This window comes from Balaenoptera physalus (assembly GCF_965194825.1).
Source record: "Balaenoptera physalus genome assembly, chromosome: 11".
Lineage (NCBI taxonomy): Eukaryota > Metazoa > Chordata > Mammalia > Artiodactyla > Balaenopteridae > Balaenoptera > Balaenoptera physalus.
In genome coordinates, this window is record NC_138896.1 from 64,475,754 (window position 1) to 64,501,611 (window position 25,858).

A 25,858-nucleotide genomic window follows, 5' to 3' on the forward strand; every position below is an offset into this window, starting at 1 on the left:
TGTCCACGGAACAGAGGTCACCGAGCTATTAAAGGCCTCATGCCCGCCTGACGCCTCCTTCCGTGTGTGGATGGAGCAGCCCCTCTGCTCCGAGCCGGGTCGTGGAAGGGGGAGCCGCCAGGGCAGCCAAGGGCCGGGCTAGCCTCGAGGCTGGGCCGCTTCCAAGGCGCGTGGAAGCCCCAGGGGTCCTCGGGAGGTTCTGCTGCTGCCGGGCCTTCCCTGGGGGTGCGCAGCAGGGGCCGCTGGGCTGCCTTCAGCACACCCGGCCGGCTGGGCCACACCTGGGGGGTCTGTCCCAGCTGTGCCCGCAGGGGGGCAGCTCTTTCGCCAGCACAGCATCCCCTGGCCCCCGGGAACCGCCCTCTGGGCTCCTGGCTCTGGTCCAGCCCTGGGGACCACCCCGCTCAGGCCAGGCCTGGCTTCCTTTCCCACCAGCTGCTCAAACTGCCCCAGACAACAGCCAGCCCCGCCCCACTGGTCCCTCATAGCCAGGACACCGGGCCCACCTGGGGAAGGCCGGGCAGGTCTAGACCCGTGTCCCTCGCTCCGTGTCCGGCCCCTCGATTCCCTCCTTCACATCAAGACCGGGGTGGCCACAGCAGGCCCGCTCCACTCATGCTCTTGGAAGCCCAGCTCTCCTGTCTGCCCCGCGTGGTTGGTCAGCGGGTGCTGCCAGACTGTCGTCTTTGCCAGCACGGACGCCTGTGGTCAGCCTTGCCCTGCCCCCTTGGTCTAAGGCCCTGCATGGCACAAGTACTCACTGGTGGTTCCGTGCTTGATGGATACTTTCTAGAACATTCTCGGGCCTTAAAACACCAGGGAATGGTAGCCGCCACTCCAGTCCTGAGCCGCCAAGAGCTTCCCTGCAATTCCAGCCTGGGCGCCTGTGGTTGCTGGGAAAGGAGAAAGTTCAGGTGGGTCCTTGGACCCAGCTCTGTCTCCCCCAGAGCGGGTTTTGGGGACCAGTCACATGAGTGCAGCTGGGTGTGAGGCGGTGGGTTCCGGGTGGACCCCATCAGCTCACCTCCCCACCTGTGGGCTCACAGCTGCTCTCCAGGCTGGCCCTCCTCGCCCTGCGACAGTGCGGACCCCGGGCTCCCTGCGCTCCTGTCTTTCCCAGAAGCCTCCCCCTGCCCTTCCTCAGTCTGACCCAGCAGAACCACGTCACTTACCCAGGACTAAGCCAGTCATGCTCGGGGGAAACGGGACCGGGTCAGCCTGGACGCGGGGACCCACCTCACTGGGGCGGGTTCCTGGGCCTCGGGGAGGAGGAGGATGGACGTGGGAGCCGGTCAGGTGGAGACAAGAGGGAGGCTGGCAGGAAGGAGATGCCGCGTAGGCCCGCTAGGCCCCCAGAACTCCTCTTTGTGTCCCAGCGCTCGGCGTCGGTGGCGTCTGGCTCGTGGCAGGTGCCCAGGAGAAGGGGTGGAAGAAACCAAGGTGTCCTTCACTGCGCATCTCGTAGTCCCTTGTCACCCTAAGCGACCTGAGGGAGACACCCAGGATGACACTGTCCCACCGCCGCTCAGTGGCCTCACGTGCGTGAGGAGGACGCCGGCCCCGCTCCGCTGGTCTGCTCCCACACCTCATCCTCGCAGGCTCGGCCCTTGTCCGCTTGTTCTGGCCTCACCCCAGCCTCAGCTCCCACCCCCGCCCCCCGCTGCCCTGCTGGCCCTGCGGTCCTCGTGCCCCACCCCCAACTCCGCTGTGCTGCCTCCGGCCTCTGTGGTCACAGGACGTGCCCTGCGCTGCTCCCCAGTTCTCCCAGACGCCCCGAGGATTCCGGCTGCGGGAGAGCCCTCCTCTCGTCGTTCCTAGCCCGCCTTCCCCCATGGAGTGCACAAGAGCCGCAGGCATCACCTACCGGGAACAGGTGAGGCAGGAGCCCGAGCCCGGGTAAGAAAAGGTGCATAAAGAGATGGCGCCAGCAGGAGACCGAGGCAGCGGTGTCTCCAGACCGAGCAGGGAGCGGGCAGCCAGGAACCCGGTCTCCTGTGCACACAGCCTGCCCCAGTTCTCAGGGCGCGTGAGGCCTTGCCCGCACCGCAGTGACCCCAGGTCCTTGGACCCAAGCCCGGCCACCAGACGGCTCTCGAGGAGCCGCTGCGTGGGCAGGTCCCCAGAGAAGAGCCTCAGCACCTGGGGAGACCGGAGACAGGTGATGCCCCCGTTCCCACACAAGTCCCGTTCCGCCAGCCCTGCTGTGAGGGTCCCAGCGAGACGAGGCGTGTGCGGCCGCACGGGTGGCCCTCGCTGGGCGGGACGCTCTCTGGGGCAGGGCCAGGCCGCAGCGCCGCTCCTTGCCTGCCGTGGCCTCTTCCCTGACTGCCGCCCTCCCTCAAGCCGTGAAATACAGACTGTCACAGAGTCCACGGATTGCCAGTGCGCCCTGGCCCAATTCACTTCTCAGCCCAACTATCCCCTCTCACGCCACCAGCATGATACTCAGTTCTGGGCCACCGACATTCACTGGGCCCCCGGGGGCAGGGGCTGGGCCCGTGCCCCCCACACAGGCGCCCCCTTGCTCTCTATGGTCAGGCCTGGTGGGCCTGGGTGCAGGCGGGGGGCAGGCAGTGGACCCTTCTCTCCCCCCTGGTGGCCACACTGACTCACTCCCCACCAGCGGCTCCAGAGCTCAGACGTGAGAACAAATCTTTATGCTGCTGGCTTTTGGGAGGAAACTAGAAGCAAATGGTTAGGGATACCCAACCCTACAGTGAAGCCGGAGGCCACTTCCCTCCTTGATATGCCCTCTGGGCCTCAGTTCCTCCTATTGTCCCTATTTTATAGATGAGAAAACTAAGGCACAGGGGGCTTCAGGGAATTGACGGCAGCGTGGCCCACATCTGCCAGGACGGTGCTTGCAGCCTGTACCAGGCCCTCGGCCCCAGCTCTCTATCAATCAGCCCTGACCCTGGAGCTCCTGCCCTCCTTCCAGCAGGAAACTAGCAACAAGAAGACAGAAGACCAAAGGCCACAGAACAAGAACCCTGGGATCCAGACTCTTCCTGACTCAGTTTAACCCATGGCCCTGCAATGACAGCCCCCGGCGCCGGGCAAGCAGCAGGTAATGGCGAGCTTCTTGCAGCTCAGCCAAGTCCGAGGACTGCCCTCCATGCCCCCGTGCCCCGCCCTAGGGTGGCCCGAAGAGAAGCGGCCTGACCGAAGCGGAGCCACCAGCACCTTCCAGGGCCACCAGGGACTGGAGGAAAGACTGGCCCCTCTGCCGGGGCAGCTGCGTCCTCAGCGCTCTCCAGCCTGGGAGCACCCTTGCGTCACCAGCACGAGGGGCCGCAGCCTCTGCAGAGGAAGGAAGGCGCTTCCCCGCGTCCTAACAAGAGGCCCGCCTGCGGTCTTCGGTGTCTGTGCAAGTGGGCACCTGGGAAGCGTATGGGACGCTCCTCATCCCAGCCTTCTAAGAGTCAGTTAGGAGGTCTTGCGAGCTAGCTGGGGCCCCAACCAAGCCCTGCACTGGGCGGGCAGTGAGGCTGGCATCAGCAACCGAGCCGCAGACCCCCAAGAGAGACTCACCTGCACCCTGTTCAATGCGGATGCTCGGGTGCCACCACGCAGGCCTGAGGAACGGGGTTTTGGCAGCCTGGCCTGGGGCTCCATGTCCTTGAGGATGCCTGCGGTGGGCGCTGTCACACGCTGCACACTCTGGAGTGTGCGAACTGAGGGGAGCAGAGGCCCTGCCGGCTTCTCCCCAGGAGGGGCTGATGCTAACGGCCCCGCAGAGCCAGCCTCCTCCCCTGCTGCCTCGTCACCAAGGTGCCAGGGATCTGGAGCAACAAGGACCTCCTTCGCACTGGGTGGGCACCCCTGGGCCTGAACAGGACCTGGGGCAGAGGAGCAACGGGGCGCAGGGCCAAAGAGACCTTCCAGTTCCAACACCCGGCGTTGGATGACTGGCATGCCCCATGACCCTCTGGAAGCCCCTGGGATACCCGGGCAGGTCAGAGGCAGAAACGCCACCACTCAGGAGGGAGGGGACGCCGGGCTTCCTGCTAACTGGTCTGTGAGCCTCACGTGATCAACAAACGTAAAAGAGATACAACGGCATTTTCCCTTGAGCTTGTGGCACAGATCACGCAGATGACACGTGGCCTCCTCTCTGGACCTTTCTGGCTGCTGGTGAACTCCCTCGGGGGACAGGGAAAATGCGGCACAAAGCATCGGGATCACGTGGCCCCTTCCGCTACCCACTGTCTTCTCCTGTGCACAGCCGAGAGCACCGCGGCCCAGGCAGGAGGACGCGGGAAGGGCAGAGCTGGGTGAGCCCAGGTCTGTGGACCCTCGTGTGGGGAGCACGACGCCCCCCGCCCCCGCCCCCGCAGGTGTCCAACAGGCCCAAGGTGTGAAGGCAGTCATCTGCTCAGGACCAGGAAGATCATCGAAGTGCCAAACAAAGGACCAGGGGGCAACTCAGTAGTGCAGACACAGATCCATGCCGCCCTTTACACAGCTGTCTGGCTCAAAAATAGGAAACAAATATGTTTCCACCCTAAGGGAGGCTGAAGAGCCACTTACAGTGATCTCTGCCTCTCCAATCCCAGAGCACAAGGCCGAAAACTGGCACCACAGGGCTAGCCCTTTGCAGATGGAGTCAGCTAAATAAACGGGGAGACCAAGCGTGGTACCAACAACTGCCTTCCAGGACCTGCCCGACTGCCCGCCAGCCGGGGCGCCCTGCCTGTACCCTGGATGAGCAGCCCCTGGCATTTGGGCCACAACTGAAGGAAGGATGCAGGTAGGGATCTGCGTTAATAACCTGAACCGACCCAGTGATGTGCTGACTCCCACCTAAACCGTGTGCCCACTGGTCCAGGTTTTTGCTGTGCTTCCTACACAAACACGCTGAAGGTACCGACTCCTTAACACACCACAGGCATCCAGGGGTCGAGAGACGCTTCTTCCTCGGTCCTAATCTGCTCCCAGACGGCGGGTCCCAGGGAAGCTTCAGCACGCTGGAACCCCTTGGGGCATGTTGTGAGACCAGGTCTCAGCCCCTGACTCCAAATGCCTTCCCATCACAAGGTGTACTGAGCTGCCCGACATGGTCTCATCTGCGTGTCCACATCCCTCAGGACCAGGGGTCTCACAGAATTTGGAATTTTATCAGGTATTAGGAAAGGTAACAAGATGCATAGACATCTGTTACGTAAGAGCTCCAGTGTGGTTTAAAGTAAACCCGTAGCCTAGTGCTTTAATACTGCTTTGCCCAGCCCCCTGGAAGGTCAGAGGTCATCCACTGCCTCCCCTCGCCGCATGCAGGGGGGGCAACCTGAGGGGTGGCTCTCGGGTCGGGTCAGCGCCGTGTACCCTTCTGAGCCCCACAGCCCGCCTAGCGGTCCCTTCCCGCGGGGCGCTCTCAGAATCCCACCCACACACTCACCGTTACCGCGGCCGCCTCACTGCCGACACTTCTCAGAGAGGCCTCCTCAGGACCTGCTTCCACCTCTCGTTCTCCGCCGCCTCAGAGACCACAGCCTCGGCGAGCAGTTCTCGGGCTCACCTGTTGCTCTCCCGCTCGGTGGCCTCCACTCCTTGCTTCCCTGATGCCTCCTCTCAGCCCCACACTTGAGGCGGCCCCTGGGCTTCTGTCTCTGGCCTTGGCTGCTCTCCCTGGGCCTCTGCTCTCGCCAAAGCCTCCCATCCTCGTGGCTGAGATCACCTCCTTCATACCTGCAGAATACAGAGCTAACCCCTCAGCCAGGTGCATAACGTGCAGGGCCCAGTGCAAGATGAAAATGCAGTCCCCCTTCTCAAAAGTTTCAAGAATTTCAAGACAACAAACTAAGAGCAGAGTGTCAAGCCAAGAGAGGGCCCTTCTAAGCAGGGGCCCTGAGTGACCGTGGGATGTTGAATCTGCCTCCTCTCCACCCTAACACTGACGTTCCACCTGGCAACACTCTTTCTAGCCATGGCCCGCAGTCCTCCAGTTCTTCCAGTCTTCCAGTCCAGAAACCCTGGAGTCCCTGTGAAGGGATAAAGCAGTCAAGAAGAAGAACGGACCCTTCTCTCCCAGCAAAGTCCACGCCTGTCTCCTGTGGCTCACAGGGACCGATGACCCGGATCCTACCCAGCTCAATTCTCTGCCTCCTGCACTCTCCCTCCCTCCCCTGACTCACCTGTCTTGGAACTCTCCCAGCCCTCACAGCAGTGCCCTGTGACCCGTCACCACCTCTGATGGTCATCTGGTGCTAATTTAAATCCCTGTTTCTTCCCCAAGGGCATTATGAACTCACAAGGACCAAGGTTCTGTGTTTTCCCTCTTCTCAACTTTCCAACACGTAACACTTTGCTGGGAGAGAGGTGTTCAGGAGTCGGGGATCCTCAAAAATACAAATGACTCTCTAGCAGTCACAATGTGCTTGGCTTCCATCAGCTCAAGAAAGGCTAGATCCCATTTCCCCTTCTCAACTATCCCTCGCCAGATCCAGAAGCCTGAGGAACCCAATCCCTGCTGGACTTCAGGGCAAAGGGGTAGCCTGAAGTCTGGCATATCCTGCTGCACAAGGAGTGAGCGAGAACTGGAATTTGCCGTCTTTGAGAGCTGATCGGTACATGTGCATGAGAAAACTACCTGGAGCTGGAGAAAGAAGCCCCCAGGAAAGCAGTAGACTGACCAATGCTTAGAACTTACACAAAGCTGAGAACAGTTCATGCTCCCACCAGCCAGAGTGGAAAGAGTTCGGTAGAGTGCTTAGAAGGGTACTGCTTCAGTGGTGGGCCAAATTAGCCCTGAAGACTGCTCTGGATCTGTCCTAACACACTTTAAAAGCAAGACCCAAAAGGATCCAACTGATGCCAAGTAACCCTATGCCAAAACGAAACCCAGCACTTTTTACATGAATACAAAATCCAGCACTCAACAATGTGAAATTCACGGTGTCCGGCATTGCAATAAAAAAACTGTCAAGCTAGAATTCTATACCCAACGAAAACAGCCTTCAAAAATGAAGTAAAAATACCTTTTCAGACAAGCAAAAGCTGTCAGAATATAGTCAGCAGACCTGAACTATAAAAAATTTAAAGTTCTATAGGCAGAAGGAAAATACCAAAATGTGGATCTATACAAGGAAATGAAGAGTGACGGAAATGACAGAGATGTTGGTAATATAAGACTTTTTCCGTGTTTCCTCTCTTAAAAAGAAAACTACCTAAAACAAAACTGTGTATGCATCTGTAAAGATGAAATGATTGACAACAGTACAAAGAAGAGAAGGAAGAAAATGGAAGTATATAGTTGTAAGGTTACGTTCTATAAAAAAATGAGAGGCACACAGCCAATAAAAAGTGCTTAGTTAAACCAAAAGAAGGTAGTAAAAGAGGGAAAAAGAAACAAAGAACAGATGAAGCAAGTAGAAAACAATTAGAAAGAAGGTAGATTTAAACTCAACCATGTTGATAATTTCACTAAATGTAATTGGTCTAAGTACTCCAAATAAAAGGTAAAGATTTGCAGACTGGACAAAAAAGCAAGACCCAACTACATGCTGCCTACAAAAAAAACAAAAAACCCCCAAAACTCCTATTTTAAATATAAAGATACAGATAGGTTAAAAGTAAAATACACTCCCACAAGTCAAAAAGAGTTAGAATGGCTATATCAGTATCACACAAAGTAGACTTCAGGACAAAGAATAATTTACTAGGGATGAAGAGCAACATTTCATAATGATGAAAGGGATCAATTCATCACGAAGACATAACAATCTTAAATCTAACAACAGAACTTCAAATTTCATGAAGTGAAACTGATAGAACTAAAAGGAGAAATGGGCAAATCCATAACTACAGCTGGATTGCAACACTTCTCTCTCAGTAGTTTATATAATGAGACAGAAAATCAGTAAGGATACAGAAGACTTGAATACCATTATCAACCAACTTGAGTTAATTATTGACATATATAAAACATATAGAACACTTTACCAGCAAGAGCACTTCTCAAGCACTCACATAAACATTCACCAAGATAGGCCATTAGCTGGGCCATAAAACAAATTACAGTAAGCTTAAAAAGATTTAAATTACACAAAGCAGGGGCTTCCCTGGTGGCGCAGTGGTTAAGAATCCGCCTGCCAATGCAGGGGACACGGGTTCGAGCACTGGCCTGGGAAGATCCCACCTGCCGCAGAGCAACTAAGCCCAGGCGCCACAACTACTGAGCCTGCGCTCTAGAACCCATGTGCCACAACTGCTGAGCCTGCATGCCACAACTGCCGAAGCCTGCGCGCCTAGAGCCCGTGCTCCACAATAAGAGAAGCCACTGCAATGAGAAGCCTGCGCACCGCAGCAAAGAGTAGACCCCGCTCGCCGCAACCAGAGAAAGCCCACGCACAGCAAATGAAGACCCAACACAGCCAAAAATAAAATACACTAAAAAAAAAAAAAAAATTACACAAAGCATAACTGAACAAAACAATTAAACTAGAAATTAGTAACAGAAACTTATGTGGAAAATCCTCAAATGTTTGGAAATTAATCACCTTTCAAAACATGGCATGATTTAGCCTTTAGAAGGATCACTCACAATGCTGAATGGAAAACAGACAAGAGAGACGAGGCAAAAGTGATGAAACCCTTTAAGAGGCATTTTATAGTTGACAGGATAAGTGATGATGGTGTCATGGGCCAGAATGTTAAGAGTGGAGGCAATGAGGTGTCAATATTTGAATGGTGAATAAGATGTGCTCATGGATTGGATGCTGGGATCAAAGAGTGAGGGCTGACACCAAGATTTTTGACTTGTGCAAAACAAATGAAGGTTTAGAGTTGTCACTTATGAGATGGGGAACATTAGTAGGGATTATGAGTTTGGGACTTGTACAAATCGAAGTGCTTATCAGACACATCCAAGTAGAGAGATCAAATAGGTAGTTGGAATCTGGTGTTCCTGGGAGAGACGTGAGCTAAATATATTTCGGGCTTCTATCAGCACAGGGATGTTAAGGATCAAGAGACTGTGTGTAGATACAGAAAGGATCTAGAATCGAACCCTGCGGTATTCCACCTTTAGTGGTTGGGAGAACGTGGAGCTAGTGGACTGAAGAGCAGCAAGGTAGAGGTAGGGTCCTGAACAACGCCAAGTTTGCAAGGAAGAGTGATCAACTCAACAAATGCTAACGTGGGACTGGAAGTGACCACTGGGTTAGTGTCTGGCTTAGGCTGGGCTGGGAGTTGAAGGGAAAGGGAGAATGTGCTAACGGGTACAAGGTTTCTTTTGGGGTTTATGGTAATGGTTGCACAACTCTGTCAATATACTAAAACCCATTGAACTGTACGATATAAATCAGTGAATTATGCGGTATGTGGATTATACCTGAAAGCTGTTTCTAAAAAGTGACCTCTGGATTTAGCACATGGAGATCACTGCTGACCTTGAGCAAAGCAGTTTTGGTGGGGTGACAGCAGCAGTGCCTGATTGGAAGGGTTCAGAGAGAGGTGAGGAGAGGAAAAGAAAAATGTGGCAACAGCTAGAGAGAAAACAACAAAATATTTAAGGTAAGGGAATAAAATCATGTTTGTTTGCTGTTAGGAATAAGCTAGTAGAGAGGCAAAGATTGATGGTGCAGAGAGAAGAAGAGAATGACAAAGTCCTCAGGTCAGACTTAACACCTGTCAAGTCTCCAGGGGCAAGTGAAGGGACTTACCTGGAGTCACGCTACCAGGAGGAAGAGCAGGGCACGTGGACACACACGAAGGTAGGAAAGTAGAAGTGGGAGCTTGGGGGCAGTTCTAACGGCTTTGGTTTATTTATTGAGAGCATGGTGACTGGCTGAGTGAGGAAAGCAGATAATTGGAGAAATAAAGTTTAATTAATGGGCAGTCCTGGGACCCACCTGAGACTTATGGTCACGAGTTTAAAGTGAGAACAGTCACGAATGCATTTTTTTCAGTCACATCTGGTGGTGCAGGTGCGCACACAGCACGTAGAACTTCGGTCTAACCCAGGCCGGGACTATACAGAGCTGCGTTCATAAGAAGAAACAAAATATGCGACACAGTTTATATTGCTGAACACCGATATGCCACTTTATTATCTGGACTTTTTTTTCCCATTTGTCACATACCTGTCAATGTTTACACAATGAGGAATATCAACCAGCAGTGGAAGCAACCGACCAAATCAGCTGATAATTCTGTACCCTCTTAACACACACCAATTCTTACTTGGAAGGGACATCTTTGAGTCAGTCTCACGGCTATTCTTAAAATCAGTGTCAAGATTGTCACAACTTTAAATACAGATAGAACTGCCAGAAGTACATCATTTTATATATATATATATATGTATATATATGTATATATATATACACACATACAGAAAAATACAAGACTAATTGTTTTTCCACAATATTTAATTTACACACTACTGTAACTCTATGCAACTTCTGAAGACAGGTTAAGGGGTACAAGAAACTGTTTAGAGCAAGTAAGTCATTTGGTCCAATATTATCTTAATGTAATGGTTATTTGCTCCCTCCCTTTTATGTGACGACATACTATGACATACAACACATGCACAGTCATTCACTTATGAACAAATGAGTAAGACGCCACTCAGACTAACATTTGTATACCCAGAGGGTCAACCAACCACACACAACTAGTAAGGCTATGATACAGCTATGCAGCATAAATGGTCAACACTGCTGATCCTAAAAGTGAGCACCATATATACATTTGAATATAAAAAACCATTGAAAACCAAACACATATGGGTTAGTTAAAAGGTGCCATTCCAAGGCTATACATAATCACAGGAAAAAGTATTTACATTACTTGGAAAACAGCTGCAACAAAGAGTTTATTGCCAATGCCCTTTATAAACTTCTCTCCTACGTTTAATACAGATGTTACGCTCACTATCTATGTGAACCACACATCTTATTTCTGGCCCTTTATAAGATCCCTGCTCAAGAATTTCAAGCAAATATGTTCTATGGCTTCACCCACACACCTATTCTCATAGCTCTCAATTATAAATATCACAATGAACTAGAGCTGTAGCTTAAAACGTATCTAGCCTAGGTCTAGAAAGTAAAATAAGTATTTTGACTATCATCTTTACTTAGTTTAGTAAGTATACTGTGAAATTCAGAGTTCTGAGTAAAACATATGAATCCTAAAGTAGCAGAGTCAGTGTGTACTTGGAGAAACCGTGACCAATGGAATGCTGTCCTTTGGTGCTCTGCCCACTCTACGGACCAGGCGACTGTCACTGCAGAGACATGACAGGAGGCTGATGAGTGTGGGAAGGCCCTGGGGCCCAGCCACATCCTATCACCAATATCTCTAAGCGTTGCTTTTAAGACCCCCTGGGCACAGCATGAAAAAGTAGCATCTGGTCCCTTCCAAAATGATACTGTGTCCTACAAGATAAAAGCCACGAAAGATGATTATCTGGTCAAAAGTAGTCTTTGTACAGGAATAGTTTAAAGCAAGAGTTCTTTGATTATTGTTTTTGCAGGAAGGCAAAGTGAAAAACACTTACAGCAAAAAAAAAAAAAAAACCAAAACAAAAAACAAAGCAGGCTTTGTGCATTTGTTTGCTTTATGTGTGAATTCTTACCCTTTTATGTATATTTTTTAATCAGCCAATTTTCATAGGTAGCTGAGCTAAAAGACGTAAAAGAATGGAAGCTAACAAAAGAGACAACCTAATTATCAAACTCCTAAAAATCAAATGCCAATCACCTTTTTCTTTTTTTTAATTTATGGGGTTTTGACTTTGCCAACATCTGGGTACACCTTTGCTTCTATATTAGGCCCTATAGTTTCTTCTATCTATGTGGTTGTAAAGGAACCCTGGGGTGTGCCCTCCAGGAAAGAATTAACACCAAGCATCGTTTTGTTCTGTTAGACAGACACACACTCTGTAAGTAGAGTTAAGACATCATCAGTTCACTTTATCACATTACAAAATGAGATTGTCTGCTTGTGATTTACCTCTACGGGGAAGCTGCCTTATAAATCTAAGTACTTTATCTCACGTATTACAAAACAAGAAAATCTTTTTCAGTTAAATTTGAAGAGCCCAAACTGTTTTCACACTATAGCTTAAGACAAACAGGTGTGGGTATGCTGAAATCATGGTTTTAAGGTTGTCAGTGCAGACGCTCACTGTACTCTGCACAGGCCCCGGCGTCTGGGGGCGCACAGCACGCTCGCGGGCTCTAGGCCTGACGGCATCACAACGTTATTGCTTTGGTTCTGCCTCAGACACCAGAGCGTGCCTCAGATCACGGAGGTTCCATGTCACAGAAGGTCGGAGCAGGAATTTAGGTTTTTCACAAGGAAAAGCATTTTTTCTCTCTCTAGGTAAGTGCAGAACATCAAATTTCTAAGTGCTCCATTTATATTAGGTTCCAAATATACATTTTAATTTAATCCTGATCATCCACATTAAAATTATAAATGTAAAAATTACACAAGACTTTTCGGCTGGGAAAAAAAGGAGTGTCTAGCAGCATGCACAAAGACCATGCATTTGTCAAGTCGTCAGGCGAACAAATGAAAAAGTAATAAATAATTGCCCGCTTTAAAAGAGGAAAACCGAAAAGGGACCAGTGAAGTGAGCCGGTCTTCGCCGCTCTGAGCAGGAAGCGCACGGAGGTCAGATGACGTGGCAGCAGCTGGCCTGGCTGGAAGCGCACAGCAGCCCCTCCTTGGGGTTCCGCTGGATGTTCACAGAGATGGTCTTTTCGCACAGAGGTAGCTGGAGCACGTTGTTTTTCAGATTCTTGCTCTTTATCCGGTCCAACTCCGTGGTGGTGTTTGCCACGTGGTCGGAGAAGAACTTCATGCCGCCCACGGCTGGGGCGGGCGCCGCGCCGCCGGCGGAGCCGATGCACATCTTCCAGGCGGACTTCTCCTGGACCTTCACGCTGGAGAACGAGAGGCTGCTCTGCGGGTCGATAATGTACTTGGCGCTCCCGTGCAGCTGGGAGCCGAGGCAGAGGCCCATGAGTTTGAGGCTCTCCACCAGCTCCCCGGCGCCGCGCGCGGCCAGCTGCGTGGATGTGGAGGAGCCGGGCCCAGCACAGCGGCGGGCGCTGCCTGATGTGCCGCCCGGGGCGCCGCCCGAGCCCCCCGCGGGGCCGCCCCCGCCGGCGCTGTGCTCGCTGGGGCTGGCCTTGTCCGCGCCCCCGCCGCCGCGGCTCGGCTTGCTCTGGCCGCCCCCGTCGCCCTCACTGCCCGGGGGCCCCTCGCTGCTGTCCCGGCGGTGCCAGGAGTAGGTGAAGCCGCTGTCTTTATCCAGCCGCCGGCGGCTCTCTGAGTCGTCGTCGCTGGTCTCCGAGCTGCTGCAGCTGGAGCCGCGGCCCTGACTTTTCCTGCGGTGGTAGCGTTTGTGGACCGTCCCCGGGGAAGCAATGTTCATCTTCAAGCGGCTCAGCTTGGGAGGCAGGTTCTCATCCATGTCGAACTCGTCGTCCGACTCCCCCTCCTCGAAGATCTGGTTGAGGACCGGGGCGCTCTTCCTGGATGTCAGGCGGTTGGTCACGGACGGCTTGCGGCGCAGAACCACCTGTGTGGAGAGGGACATGGGCTTCTTGTCCTCCTCGTCTTCCTCTTCGTCTTCCTCCACCCGAAACAGACACTTCCGCCCACTGGCCGCGGGTTTCAGGCTGGCGGGCGGCCCCGTGGACAGCGCGGGCCCAGCCAACTCGGGGAGGTCGTCTTTCTTAGCCGAGTCACACAGGCCTTTGCTCCTGTGGCCGTTGAGGACACTGTCGGCAGCCCGAGCAGGAGACTGAGGGACAGTCGCGTGGGACAAAGGAGTGGCCGTGAGGTCATCCTCAAGGTCCTGGGGCACGTCAATTTTGGTTGGCCATGACTGCCTATGTAACAGATTGAAGAAAAAAGAAAAGCTATGTAATGGTACACAGACTTTACTCAAGGACCTTAAATAAAACTTACTGGGACAAAATACACAGACTTTACAGAAAAAAAAAAGAAAACGAAAGACACAAAAAGAAACAGCAGCCTTGCAAACCAATTCAACATCCTGTAAACATCACAAGGACACTAGAAGGGCAAATGTGATTTTGAAATGTGGTTCCGTTTATGGTTTATTGGCCAAATGAAAACTTCATCACGGTTGTCAGAAAAGGGGGCAAACATCTTTTCTATAGAAACGTTTTATACCACAAGAAAAACCTTTTTAGAAAGTACAAGGGAGTTATCACCAAAGCAAAACCTGAACACAGGTTTTGCTCCTTTCGGTCTTAAGATCACAACCTTTGAAGGTATATTACTGCTAATAAATTCACCTGAAATTTCCAGTCCTCCAGATTTTACTGGATGGTGTTAAAAGTTGGTGTTTACAAAAACAAATGGAAATAGTTTACTGTATTTAAATATGATACTGGAGAGAAAAGTCAGTGAATACTGGCATACATAAATCTCTTCTTCACCAATTAAAATAAGCACGCTCTAAACTAAATACATACATTTTTAAATGACCACACATGAGTCCTGCATAGCAAAATCCACTGTTATTTAAACTTTGATTTTATCCCCCAATCCAGAGTCACCCAAGTAGTAAGAACACTGCTTGGTAGCCCAAGGAAGACTTATGAAAGTGAGGTCTCCAGCCTGTTTTGAATAAACATCTTGAATTCTCAACTGCCCTCTCTGCCCAGGGGAACACTAGACGCCAGTGACACTGAAACAGCCACTGGTACGCTGACACTTCCACTTCACACCACTTACGTTATCCTAGACATAAAACCCAGTTTAAATCTGTAGCCTTAAAAAACCCACAGGAGTCTACAGCAGACCTCGTTCCCCCAACTCGGAGCCTCCTCCTCTCTCTCAAGGATGGAGTGGGTCCGTTTGCTGGTCACTGCTTGGTAGTTTATAGAAGCTGGGTGTTCATTGATTTTGAGGTCAAGCAGCGTCTCTGGACAAGTCCTCTGTCCTCACAACACAACTGTACCAACTCCAGATGAGGCTCGGGGCCCTAGGAAATGGCACACAACATTCCTTTCAGGCAGCTCCTCAAAGAGCAGCCACCCAAAAGGTCGCCCTGGCAAACGCTGGGGGCCGTGTAGTGGGAAGCAGGTGCGGACAGTGCGTCTGACCCCCCAGAGCGGCAGCCAGTCCACTCGGGGGGGGCAGGGCACAGAGGTGCCGGAGGCGCTTCTCTACCCACCAACCCCAAGAGAAAGCCAAAACCACCCTCAGAACCCACCCCCAGAAACCAGATGGGCAAGCGCTGCAGCTGCACCGGACACGCTATCTCCACTTCTGAACCAACGGCTCTTATTTATATGAGTAAATCAGATGGTTAAACAGCTCACATTTATTGAGAACATATCTGGCCCCAACGCTGTGCTAGACTTAATGAGCACAACACTGTAAAAAAATCACGGCTTATCTTAACGAAAGATAAGAAAGACTGCTAACAAGAATTACAAACGAGTCACACTGACAGCACAGTTCACACTGAGAACTTACTAGAGCCAGCACTGTGGAGAGAGCCTGACAGCAATTAATTCATTTAATCCCACCACAATCCCACCCTCCCTTGACAGTGACGAAATCAAAACACAGAGAGTGTAAGCAACCTGCCCAAGGCCACACGGGCTTGAAGACAGTGACATCTAGGCTGAGTTCAGTGGTTACTAAACCCCAGAGCAGTGGCTTCACTCTGCAACCCAGGAAGCCCTCTGAATGACTGCCTATCGAATGGATGGCGCCTTTGCAGTCAGGCCTCCGTGGTTTTCCTTACCTCCTAGTTTCTCTCTGGAAGGATGTGGGCACTGGTCCCACCCGTGTGGAGTTCAGCTCCCAGAGGACTTCACAAAGCTCTTCTAACAGAATACGCGTGTTTCCATCCCATGCTGGCAGGACCCAAAGGGCGTATCTGCTCTCTAGGGCTGGCTCTCCCTGACTTGACCTACCCATGTCCCACAAATAACTCTGCTGGTTAGACGCCAATCTCCTGACTCAGTCCACATTTCTGCACCCCAAGTCACTCTGACCCCAAGGCACACCCAGCAATGGAACCAAGTTAGGGTGCAGGGTTTTGACAACAAAGAAAAGGCAAGTAAGCAGACATCCACCACCTGCCAGTGGGCCCTGGGCCCCAGGCGGAGGACAGGCCATGACAGCATCTCCACTCTGTAATCCCCAGGTGGGTGAAAGGAAACTGCATGGAAGGCTCTGATATTTCTTTATAGCTACTGTTGGCTTTGTAATTTCTATGATACAGTAAAACCAATTTAATTCATTTACATATCTGCTCAACTTCAGATTGAGTTCCGATCTGTTCCCCTAAAAATAAAACAGTTCAATTCCAAATATTCCCTTCTCCAAAACACTGGGGTGGCTCCAGGCCTGGTGGCGCAGCATGCGGTGACGGCTCTGGAGACATTCTTTCACACTAGAGGGCTCGGGTCACGACTAGGTCTAGCTAACCACTCACTGTCACTCTCCTGGTTTGTCCCATGTGCAAGGGTCCCCATGCTCCCTGGGGCCCAGTCTTCTTCCAAGCTGACACCAGACAGAGTGCCTAGTTTTCATTATGCAAGAATATGGCCAGGATATAGATGAAGTTAGCAAATTCATCTTCCCATTAAACTAGACTTCTAAATATTTAGTCTTTGGTCACCCGGGAATGTTTTCTTGTCTCTTCTCTGTTGCTCCATCCCAAGCAACAACCTACACATGGCAAGGTGACTGCAAGTAGTTTAAAATCCAATGGTATTCTTCCTCTTCTAAGTAGTAATTACTGTTACATATTCACACATATATGTTTATATAGCTGGATGTACAAGTAGAGAATTATTTAAAACTAAGAGCATCCTTCTGGTTTTTTTAAATTTTTTTTTTAACTACTTATTTTATATTTATTTACTTATTTATTTATTTAGGCTGCGTCGGGACTTAGTTGCAGCACACAGGATCTTCATTGCAGCATGTGAGATCTTTCGTTACGGTGCGCAGGCTTCTCTCTAGTTGCAGCACACAGGCTCTGTAGTTATGGCATGCAGGTTCCAGAGCGTGTGGGCTCTGTAGTTTGCGGCACGCAGGCTCTCTAGTTGAGGAACGTGAGCTCAGTAGTTGTGGGGCACAGGTTTAGTTGCCCCGCGGCATGTGGGACCTTAGATCCCCGACCAGGGATTGACCCTCATCCCCTGCATTGGAAGGCGGATTCTTTACCACTGGACCACCAGGGAAGTCCCTCCTTCTGTTTTTGAATCACTATAATTCCATGGATTACTTCATCTGAATAAAGATAAAGTCTAAATAAATTTTCATAATGGTGACAAAAAAAGTAACCCTTCCCAAGCTTTGATATTAAATGGAAAGCTAATATGGCAGAAGAAAAAGAGGAGTAGGAAGGTAGGGGGAGAAGAGGAGGGGGGCAGGGGGGAAGGGGAAGAGTCGGGAAAGGAAGGGAAGGGGAAGGCAAACACAGGGGAGATGAGCGCACAGTCACAGCTTTCCCAAAGATGATGTGGTGGGGAAACGTTCACAACAATGACAGCAAACACGTGGAGCCCAGTTCAAAGCACTTCACATATACTAATTCGTTTATCCGTCACCACAACCCCAAGAGGTAAACAGGATTACTACTCCCACTTCACAGGAAGCTGAGTCAGAGAGAGGTTAAGTGACCTCCCAAGATCAAGCAGATGACAAATCAACTAGCTGATGTGACTGCCAAATTCCTGAAATCCTAAGACAGCATCATGCCACAGACATGCTCTGTATGTTTTTTAAAATTATGTCAAATACTGAGGGAAAACCTGGCCTTGTTCCTAGAATGAAAAAATTAAAGAAAATAACACATTTACACATGTCCGATCTGGAAGAGCTTAGTGAAAATAGCTGGCACTCTAGCCTGAGGCTGCTGCTTCTCCGCAGGTGTCTTTGTGGCCAAGCCAGCAAGTGCAGCCCCTCTCTCCGCTAAGCCCGAGAGAGGAAGGTGTCCCTGGTGACCAAGGAACCGGGGCCCCCACTCACGTGGAGAGCCCACAGGTGGCCCCTCCAGCGAGGCTGTCACCACTCTCTATACTCCCACCTCACAGACTTAGGAAACATCAAAAAAAGTTCACTATTTCAAAACGTTAACTTACTAAAATCAGTGAAGATTTTTTTCTCACCTAAACTGGGCCTTGATATTGCTAGGGCTTGCAGACCTGGTCTGTATTTCTTTCTCTTGCTTTTCCCTCAGGATCCTTTCAGCAAGCAAGAAGTAAGTGGCTGTGATGTGGTTATACCTGTTGGTTTCCAGGGCTCTGAGGAAATAAGAGAGAGTGAATATAAGCCACATTCGCAGGTTTGTTTTTTCACAAGCAGAACTGGATTTTTTTTTTTTAAGTACAAGCAAATGAAATCCAATGACCTGGAATCTTTAAAATTATAGGGGAAAAAAAAAACCCAACACACACACACAAATAAGAAAAAAACCTAGTAGATCATTCTTAAAATTCTAAGACACAACTGCATAAAAATGTTCAATTAGTAAGAAAAACCCAAAATGCTTATGGCAGCTGAGCTGGATGTTGGTTTTAGATGCATAAGATAATAAAGTTTCCAAGAATGTACACATTATCCAAAAATTTAATGTGTGTCAGTGTTTATTTCCATTACACTGGCTTACTTGCTTCCAGTAGAACTATGAAATGAGTTATATGAACGTACAATGAAACACTAGTATCAATCAGAAAAATTAGAAAAAGCTTTTATTTTTATACTCTTTGTATTTATTGGCATTTTCCGACATGAATGAATTATTAATATATTGAAAGCATGTCATTAGCCTCTTCTTTGAATAAAATCTACGTGTTCATTCATCCACCTCAGAAGTACTGCTCTCTGAGTCCGTAGTCTGGCCGGCGCTGTGCTGGGGCACACAGCCTGCCTGCCCTCCTGCAGCTGGCCGGTAGCAGGACACAGGAGGAACGCCACAGAGGATCCACAAGGCCCAGAGATACGTAATTATGCTTTTCAGGACCTTTCTGTAGTCAGCGAACATATGCAATGAACACTTCGGGAGGAAACAATACAGGAGTCTCTCCTCAGAAAACGGATGGTGGGGCCTCAGCTAATGGGGGCAAGTGGGGCTGAGGTGAGAGGTTCTGAGGGAAGAGCCCGAGGTGAAATTCGGGGCCACAATGACTTCTCAGAGTGGTTTCCTCAGCTGAGCACTGGGTAGAGCTGTGGGCTTGTGTTAAGGGGACCAACAAACGTGTCTATGAACTCAGGAATCACGCTGCCTGAGACCAGCTGGGAGGACTCGGGCTCAGGGCATCCCCTGAGGCATTACCTCTCCTTCTGGATTGATAACTGAATTCACATGAATTAAACAGTTCTATACTACACCACTGCATGTACTTATTCATTTAAAAATATTAAGCCAATTCAGGGCGATGCAAATAGCCTTTTATTCACTCAAAAGTGAAAAATCATTTTCCACACATTCCTAAAGTGAGTGTCCTTGGCAGAAAGAGCAAGTGTCCTGCGCTTCTCCGTTTCTTTAGGTCAATCTGTGAAAACTGAGAATGCACTCAGAAACCTGAAGAAATCTGTACTTAAACCAAAATGATGATTAGTTTTGTAAATCCTTCTTTCCAGTGTACCCTAAAGATGCATGTCCTTTATACAGACACCACCCTTCTCAGGGACCAGGCCCTCAGGTGCCACGTGTGACAGTCTGCCACGCTGTAGAGGTGAGCCCAGCCTGCAGCCTCCTCTCCCCCGAGGTCAGGTACCTGGGTCAGATCACTCAGCCAGGCCAGAGTGGCCCTCCCGATGAGAACCTCTTTTTTGCCCCCCAGAGTATATCCTCTTCCCATCATATCCAACTATTTCATTCAATGGGTTAAATAACTTTTGACTTTTCATTTGTAGAAACGCTTCGTATTTTTATAGACAGGACCTCTTACAGAAATGAATCATATCATTGTTAAACCAACTGCATCTTTATATTATCCTTGATTCCAAACTTCTTAGGTTATTAAAAAACTGTCTTTGCTTTTAAAAAATGTAACTAACAACTTGTGCATCTCGTGGGTTCCAGATTACTGCAGCAAGGGCTCTGAAGAGCCAGACAGTAAATATTTTGAGTTTTGTAGGTAACATGGTCCATCTCGCAATGACGCTGATACTGCAGCACAATGCTGCCATGGACAACATGTAAACAAATGGGCTCAGCTGTGGGCCACTACAACTTTATTTACAAAAATGTGTGACTGGACGCATATAGCAACCCCTGATTTTGAGGAATTGTGGTGTCGCCCCCTTGAGTGTCCCTGCTTCTTTATGGGGACCAGAGGGAGACCCAAGAATTAAGAGGATACAGCAATGGACAAGGCATGTACTGGGATATAAAACAGTCTATTCCAATCCACTTCTGTAAGAAGGGAGAAAGGCCACAGGACTCACTGCTCACTAGTACAAAAATAAAAACAAAAGACCAACAAAACCTATGAGCCAGGCACGGGGCCAGAAACTCTAGAGATAAATGACATAACCCCTGCCAACTGGCAACCCTATCCATTACACAGTGTCCCCAAGCCCTGACACGTTAAGAAAAGAGCCCATCCCAAGAACCCTAAGCCCACGGCCCCTGTAGTGATGAGCGCCGACATACTCGACAATGGCATCCCGATCCGCTATGTCCCCGAGCACCATGCGCTGAATGATGCTGTTGTGCTCCTCTTCCGAGAGGTTCTTATATGACACGAGGGGGATGTTATACTTCGTGGCTGGGGAAGGGTCCACTCCCTGAAGCCAAGGATGGTTTTCAATCTCTTCTAAAGAGGCCCTTCTCTTGGGATCTCTCTGTAGCATCCTTGTGATCAGGCTGGAAAGGAAGGTAAGTCCATTGTTAAAGCAAACTGCTGTCAGGGATTAGTAATGGTGGGTTACTGTATTTATCAGAATTGTTTCCTAAACTTATACCATCAATTTCATTACGTCCAGTAGAGGTGATGGTGGGGCAGATGGGAATAAAGAAAGTGCCATCAGATTCATAAAATAAAAAATCACAACCACCAGATATACTGACAAGCCAAACACACAAATGCAGTTTCCTATCATCTAGAATTAACTCTAGGTACCAACATCTGTCCTTGAATTAACTGTGGCATAGTGGCATACCGGAATCAGATACAATGATCAGCAACGACATACAGAACAGGGTGCATGAGCCAACTTCTGTTTCCAGAAGAATGAATGACCATCCTGATGAAAGCAACCAAAATGGCATATATTTTTAGACATATATTTTGTTTAAAGGCATTGTGTTGGGAGGAAGGAAGGGAGGGAGGGCAGACAGAAGCACGGACGGACGAACTACTCAGCAGGTAAAAACAGTAAAAGCAAGACTCTTAGGAGCAAATGACAAAGCTGGCCTTGGCCTGATTGTTTCTGCTTTTTTCTGTTTCCACACTGAGTACACGAAACAGAATATAACCAGATTATAATACGTACGGCCTACTGAAAGTGGGGGATGCAACTAGAACCCCTGCAAAGAACTGGGACCCCAGCTTCAGTGTGAAGATGAACGAGAAGAAACAAACCTACTGCTAAGATGTCAAGAGGGAAACTTGCCTGCCTCAACAGTGCTGTGGAGGTGAGATGGGGGAATTTCTTCTAAGAACTTCTAACTACAAGCTGGTCCTCTCACAAGTTTGTGGTCCAAATTAATGACAGTATATCTGTATGGTACACATAGTGAAAAAGTTAATTTTAAGAGGCTTCAGGCTGGACGTGCCCAAGGGCAACTAGTAGAAAAGCAAATGCAAACTGTTTCTCTAGGGAATGTAACTTAAAAGAACTCCCACATAATTTTATAAGAAATCTGACCTCGCAGTCAAAAAGTACAAAGGAAACAAGGTACCACTGCAAGAACTAAAAGACACGATGGCAAAATCAGAATGCAAAGATGTCAAATACATCTACTATCAGTGAACACAATAAAAATAAATGGAATAAACTCTCCAATTAAAAGACAATGCTCAGATGGGAGCATTGGTCAGACAGGATTAATCAAAAATCCAGCTCCCAATTGTTAAAAAAAGATGTACCTAAAAACAAGACAATAAAAGATTTAAAGTAAAAGAATGGAAACCTATATAGCACATAAATGCTAACCAAAAGACAACTGGAGTGGTTAGCTAAAACTAGACAACATAGACTGACTTTAAAGCCCAAAGCATTATTAGAGATAAACAGTGATACAAAGGTTCAATTCACCAGCAAGACGCAACAATTTTCAACTTGTTTGGACCTAATAACATTCCCCCAAAACACCCAAAGCAAACACTGAGAGACTTTCAAGAATAAGAAAAATACATTTACAATGTTGTATTAATGGGGGTAATCACTATTTTTATTTGCCTATAATATACTTCCATGTAGTGGAAGAATATCTCAGTAAGTGATAGATCAAGCAGTCAAAAGACTCAGAAGTAATTTTAAACATCATAATAAACAAGCTTAGTCTTAAGGATTTATACAGAACTCTGACCCCAACAATTAGAAACATACATTCTTTTCCAGAACAAAAGGATTATTTACAAAAACTGACTCCATGCTAAGCCATAGGAAGCCTTACCAATTTTAAAAAAACTAGTAACATACAGACTATATTCTTGGATCACAATGCAATTAAGTTAGAAATGAATAACAAAAAGTTAATTAGTAAAGCTACACATTTGGAAATTTAAAATACCCCTCTGAAAGTAATAGGTTAAATAAACCCATGGAACCTATAAAATAATCAGAACTGAATAACAAAAGGACTATTAATCAAAACTAATGGGTTGTAGCTGAAATGGTACTAAGAGGCAATTTATAGCCTTAAACTACTACCTTAGAAAACGAAAATTTATGATCTGAATACCCAGCATAAGAAAAAGAACAAAAGAATTAGCCCATTAAGTAGGCAGAAGGAAATAATACAGACAAAAGAATATCAACAGCATAAAACAAAAAATATAATAGTAAATTAATAAAGACAAAAGATAGTTCTTTGAAAAAGATTAAAATGAACAAACCTCATGTAAGACTGACCAAGACAAAAATAGAGAATGCAAAAATAGAGAAGGCAAAAAAATCAGTGTGAGAATGAAAAAGGGCAACAACTCCACTAACTCATAGGCTTTAAAAATATAATTAGAGGATATTATAAATACTTGAGGCCAATAAATTTGAAAATTTAGATAAAATGGACAAGCTCCTTAAGAAACAAAACTTAACAAAACTGACAGGAAAAAGGAAGAAGTAGGATAAAGTAGAAACTGAATGGTCCTATGATTATCAAAGATAATCCCTCTAGGAGGGAGACACCAAGAAGAGGCTTCTAAAATATTAGAACCGTTCTTTATCTTAGGCTGGATAATGGGTTCATTTTATTACATACACATTTTATCCATTCTTTTGAATGATAAATGTCAATATAAAAATAAGTTACTCTGTTTTAGTTTTTTCAGAAGGGGCTATGGAGATACTCCTTGAATTACAAACATCTAACATGCACACAACATATACCCACAGAGAGCAGCCTGCTTCCTGGGGTAGAAAATAATAATAGTAAGGGTGGGGGGGAGAGGAGGAGGGGGAGGGGAGGATTGTAATCATCATCAATAATCATCATCATATTCATCACCAATATTCATTTTGAGTGCTACTTATGTGCTAAAGACTGAGCTACAAGTTTTATATACATTAATTCATTTAATTTTCACAATAACCCTGTAAGGTAGGTTCCACCATTCTCATATCATTAGTAAACTGAGAAACCAGCAGCTGAATCCAGAGAGTTGGAATTCCTAAATTCTTAACTATGGCCTAAGATGGGGATCCACTTGGAGACAAGGTTCCTCAAGCTCAGATTTCCTTCTTATCAGCTGATGGGAGAAACTAAAAACTTTATTATTCTAGCAAAATCCTTTAAGTAGCTATCATCTCAGGTGACCTTATTTTAAAATATCACCACAATATCAAAGAAATACTGAACTTCCAGCAGTTCTTTTACTCCATTATGAATTTATCACTACACATATCACAGTACTATATATATAGTACTTTAAATTCCAAGTAATCAGCTTGCATATACTTCTTCCCATAGTCACATGAACCAAAACAGCTCTTCAGTCAACTGGGGAGAGAGGTACATGAATAAAATTATGAGGCATGCTATGTAAATCCTAAAATGGTGTGTTGATGGTCTATTTCAGGAAAGAAAATTCCCTAACTCTTCTCTGGAACGTCAAATATAATTCCAGGTGCAAAAAGAGAAAGTAGTTCTTATGGTAATTCTTCAAGTGAAAGTAACCCACTTCTCCTGGAGGCTGAGGAGGCATATAATGGGTTTCTTGAAAACTGGCATATTTGAAAAATAGACTAATACATTCTGTACTCCAATATTAAATTTCAATCATATTCTGTAGTTAACTCCCCAAAACATACTTAACAAGAGCAGAAATATTTGGTTCAAAAATTAAAACGAACAAAGATACCCACATACTTTTTTTTTTTTTTTTTTTTTACTTACTCTTTACACCCTTTAGATACGTGGGATGGTACTGTATATTTGCAATCCATGATCATTGTCAATGTTTCACTGTCATTGGCCTCTTGAAATGGTGGCTGCCCACACACCAACATGAAAAGGATCACTCCCAGACTCCATATATCTACAAATCAAAGACACACTGTTAAATACTGAATTAGTTAGACAACAAAAAACACTCAGAGGAGTAAAAGTAGACTAACAAGATTATTTTATTTTGAAGAGTCAAAAAACCTTCTAGAAACAAATGAAAACAAAACATGATGATCCAAAACCTATGTGATGCAGCAAAAGCAGTTCTAAAAAGGAAGTTTATAGCAATGCAGTCTTACCTCAGGAAACAAAAAAAAGCCCAAATAAACAACCTAACCTTACACTTAAAGCAACTAAAGCAGCAAAACCCAAAGTTAGTAGAAGGAAAGAAATCGTAACGATCAGAGCAGAAATAAAAGAAATAGGGATAATGAAAACAATAGTAAGGATCAATGAAACTAAAAGCTGGTTCTTTGAAAAGATAAACAAAATTGATAAACCTTTAGCCAGATTCATCAAGAAAAAAAGGGAGAGGACTCAAATCAATAAAGTTAGAAATGAAAAAGGAAAAGTTACAACAGACACCACAGAAATACAAAGGATCATAAGAAACTATTACAAGCAACTGTATGCCAATAAAATGGACAACCTAGAAGGAATGGACAAATTCTCAGAAAGGTACAATCTTCCAAGACTGAACAAGGAAAAAACAGAAAATATGTACAGACCAATCACAAGTACTGAAATTGAAACTGTGATTAAAACCTCCCAACAAACAATAGTCCAGGACCAGATGGCTTCACAGGCAAATCCTATCAACCATTTAGAGAAGTGTTAACACCTATCCTTCAGAAACTATTTCAAAATATTGCAGGGGAAGGAGCAGTCCCAAACTCATTCTAAGAAACCACCATCACCCTGATACTAAAATCAGAAAAAGATACAACAAAAAAAGAAAATTACAGGCCAATATCAGTGATGAACATAGACACAAAAAATCCTCAACAAAATACTAGTAAACTGAATCCAACAATACATTAAAAGGATACCCACACCATGATCAAGTGGGATTTATCCCAGAGGTGCAAGGATTTTTCAATATCCACAAGTCAGTGTGATACACCACATTAACAAACTGAAGAATAAAAACCAGATGATCATCTCAATAGCTGCAGAAAAAGCTTTTCACAAAATTCAACACCCATTTATCATAAAAACTCTCCGGAAAGTGGGCACAGAGGGAACCTACCTCAACATAATAAAGGTCATATATGACAAACC

The 25,858-nt window shown here is 47.3% G+C and overlaps 1 protein-coding gene and 1 long non-coding RNA gene across 6 annotated transcripts in view; one reads left to right on the top strand and one right to left on the bottom strand.

Moving 5' to 3' along the window:
* The first annotated feature begins 16 nt into the window (after positions 1–16).
* Positions 17–11,499, top strand: LOC309637798. The gene is made up of 2 exons (XR_014250813.1): positions 17–1,873; positions 2,791–11,499. It is a non-coding gene; the product is annotated as an uncharacterized lncRNA (long non-coding RNA).
* Positions 10,014–25,858, bottom strand: part of SNRK (SNF related kinase) — a 62,255-nt gene continuing 46,410 nt past the window's right edge. For all 5 annotated transcript variants that reach the window (XM_082412797.1, XM_082412800.1, XM_082412798.1 and 2 more), the window contains 4 exons: positions 24,527–24,668; positions 20,618–20,830; positions 18,126–18,260; positions 10,014–13,850 (listed from right to left, as the gene is read on the bottom strand). In XM_082412797.1, coding sequence (XP_082268923.1) covers positions 12,626–13,850; positions 18,126–18,260; positions 20,618–20,830; positions 24,527–24,668 — 1,715 coding nt within the window. In that variant the 3' untranslated portion in view covers positions 10,014–12,625. The remainder of the gene's footprint in view (positions 13,851–18,125; positions 18,261–20,617; positions 20,831–24,526; positions 24,669–25,858) is intronic.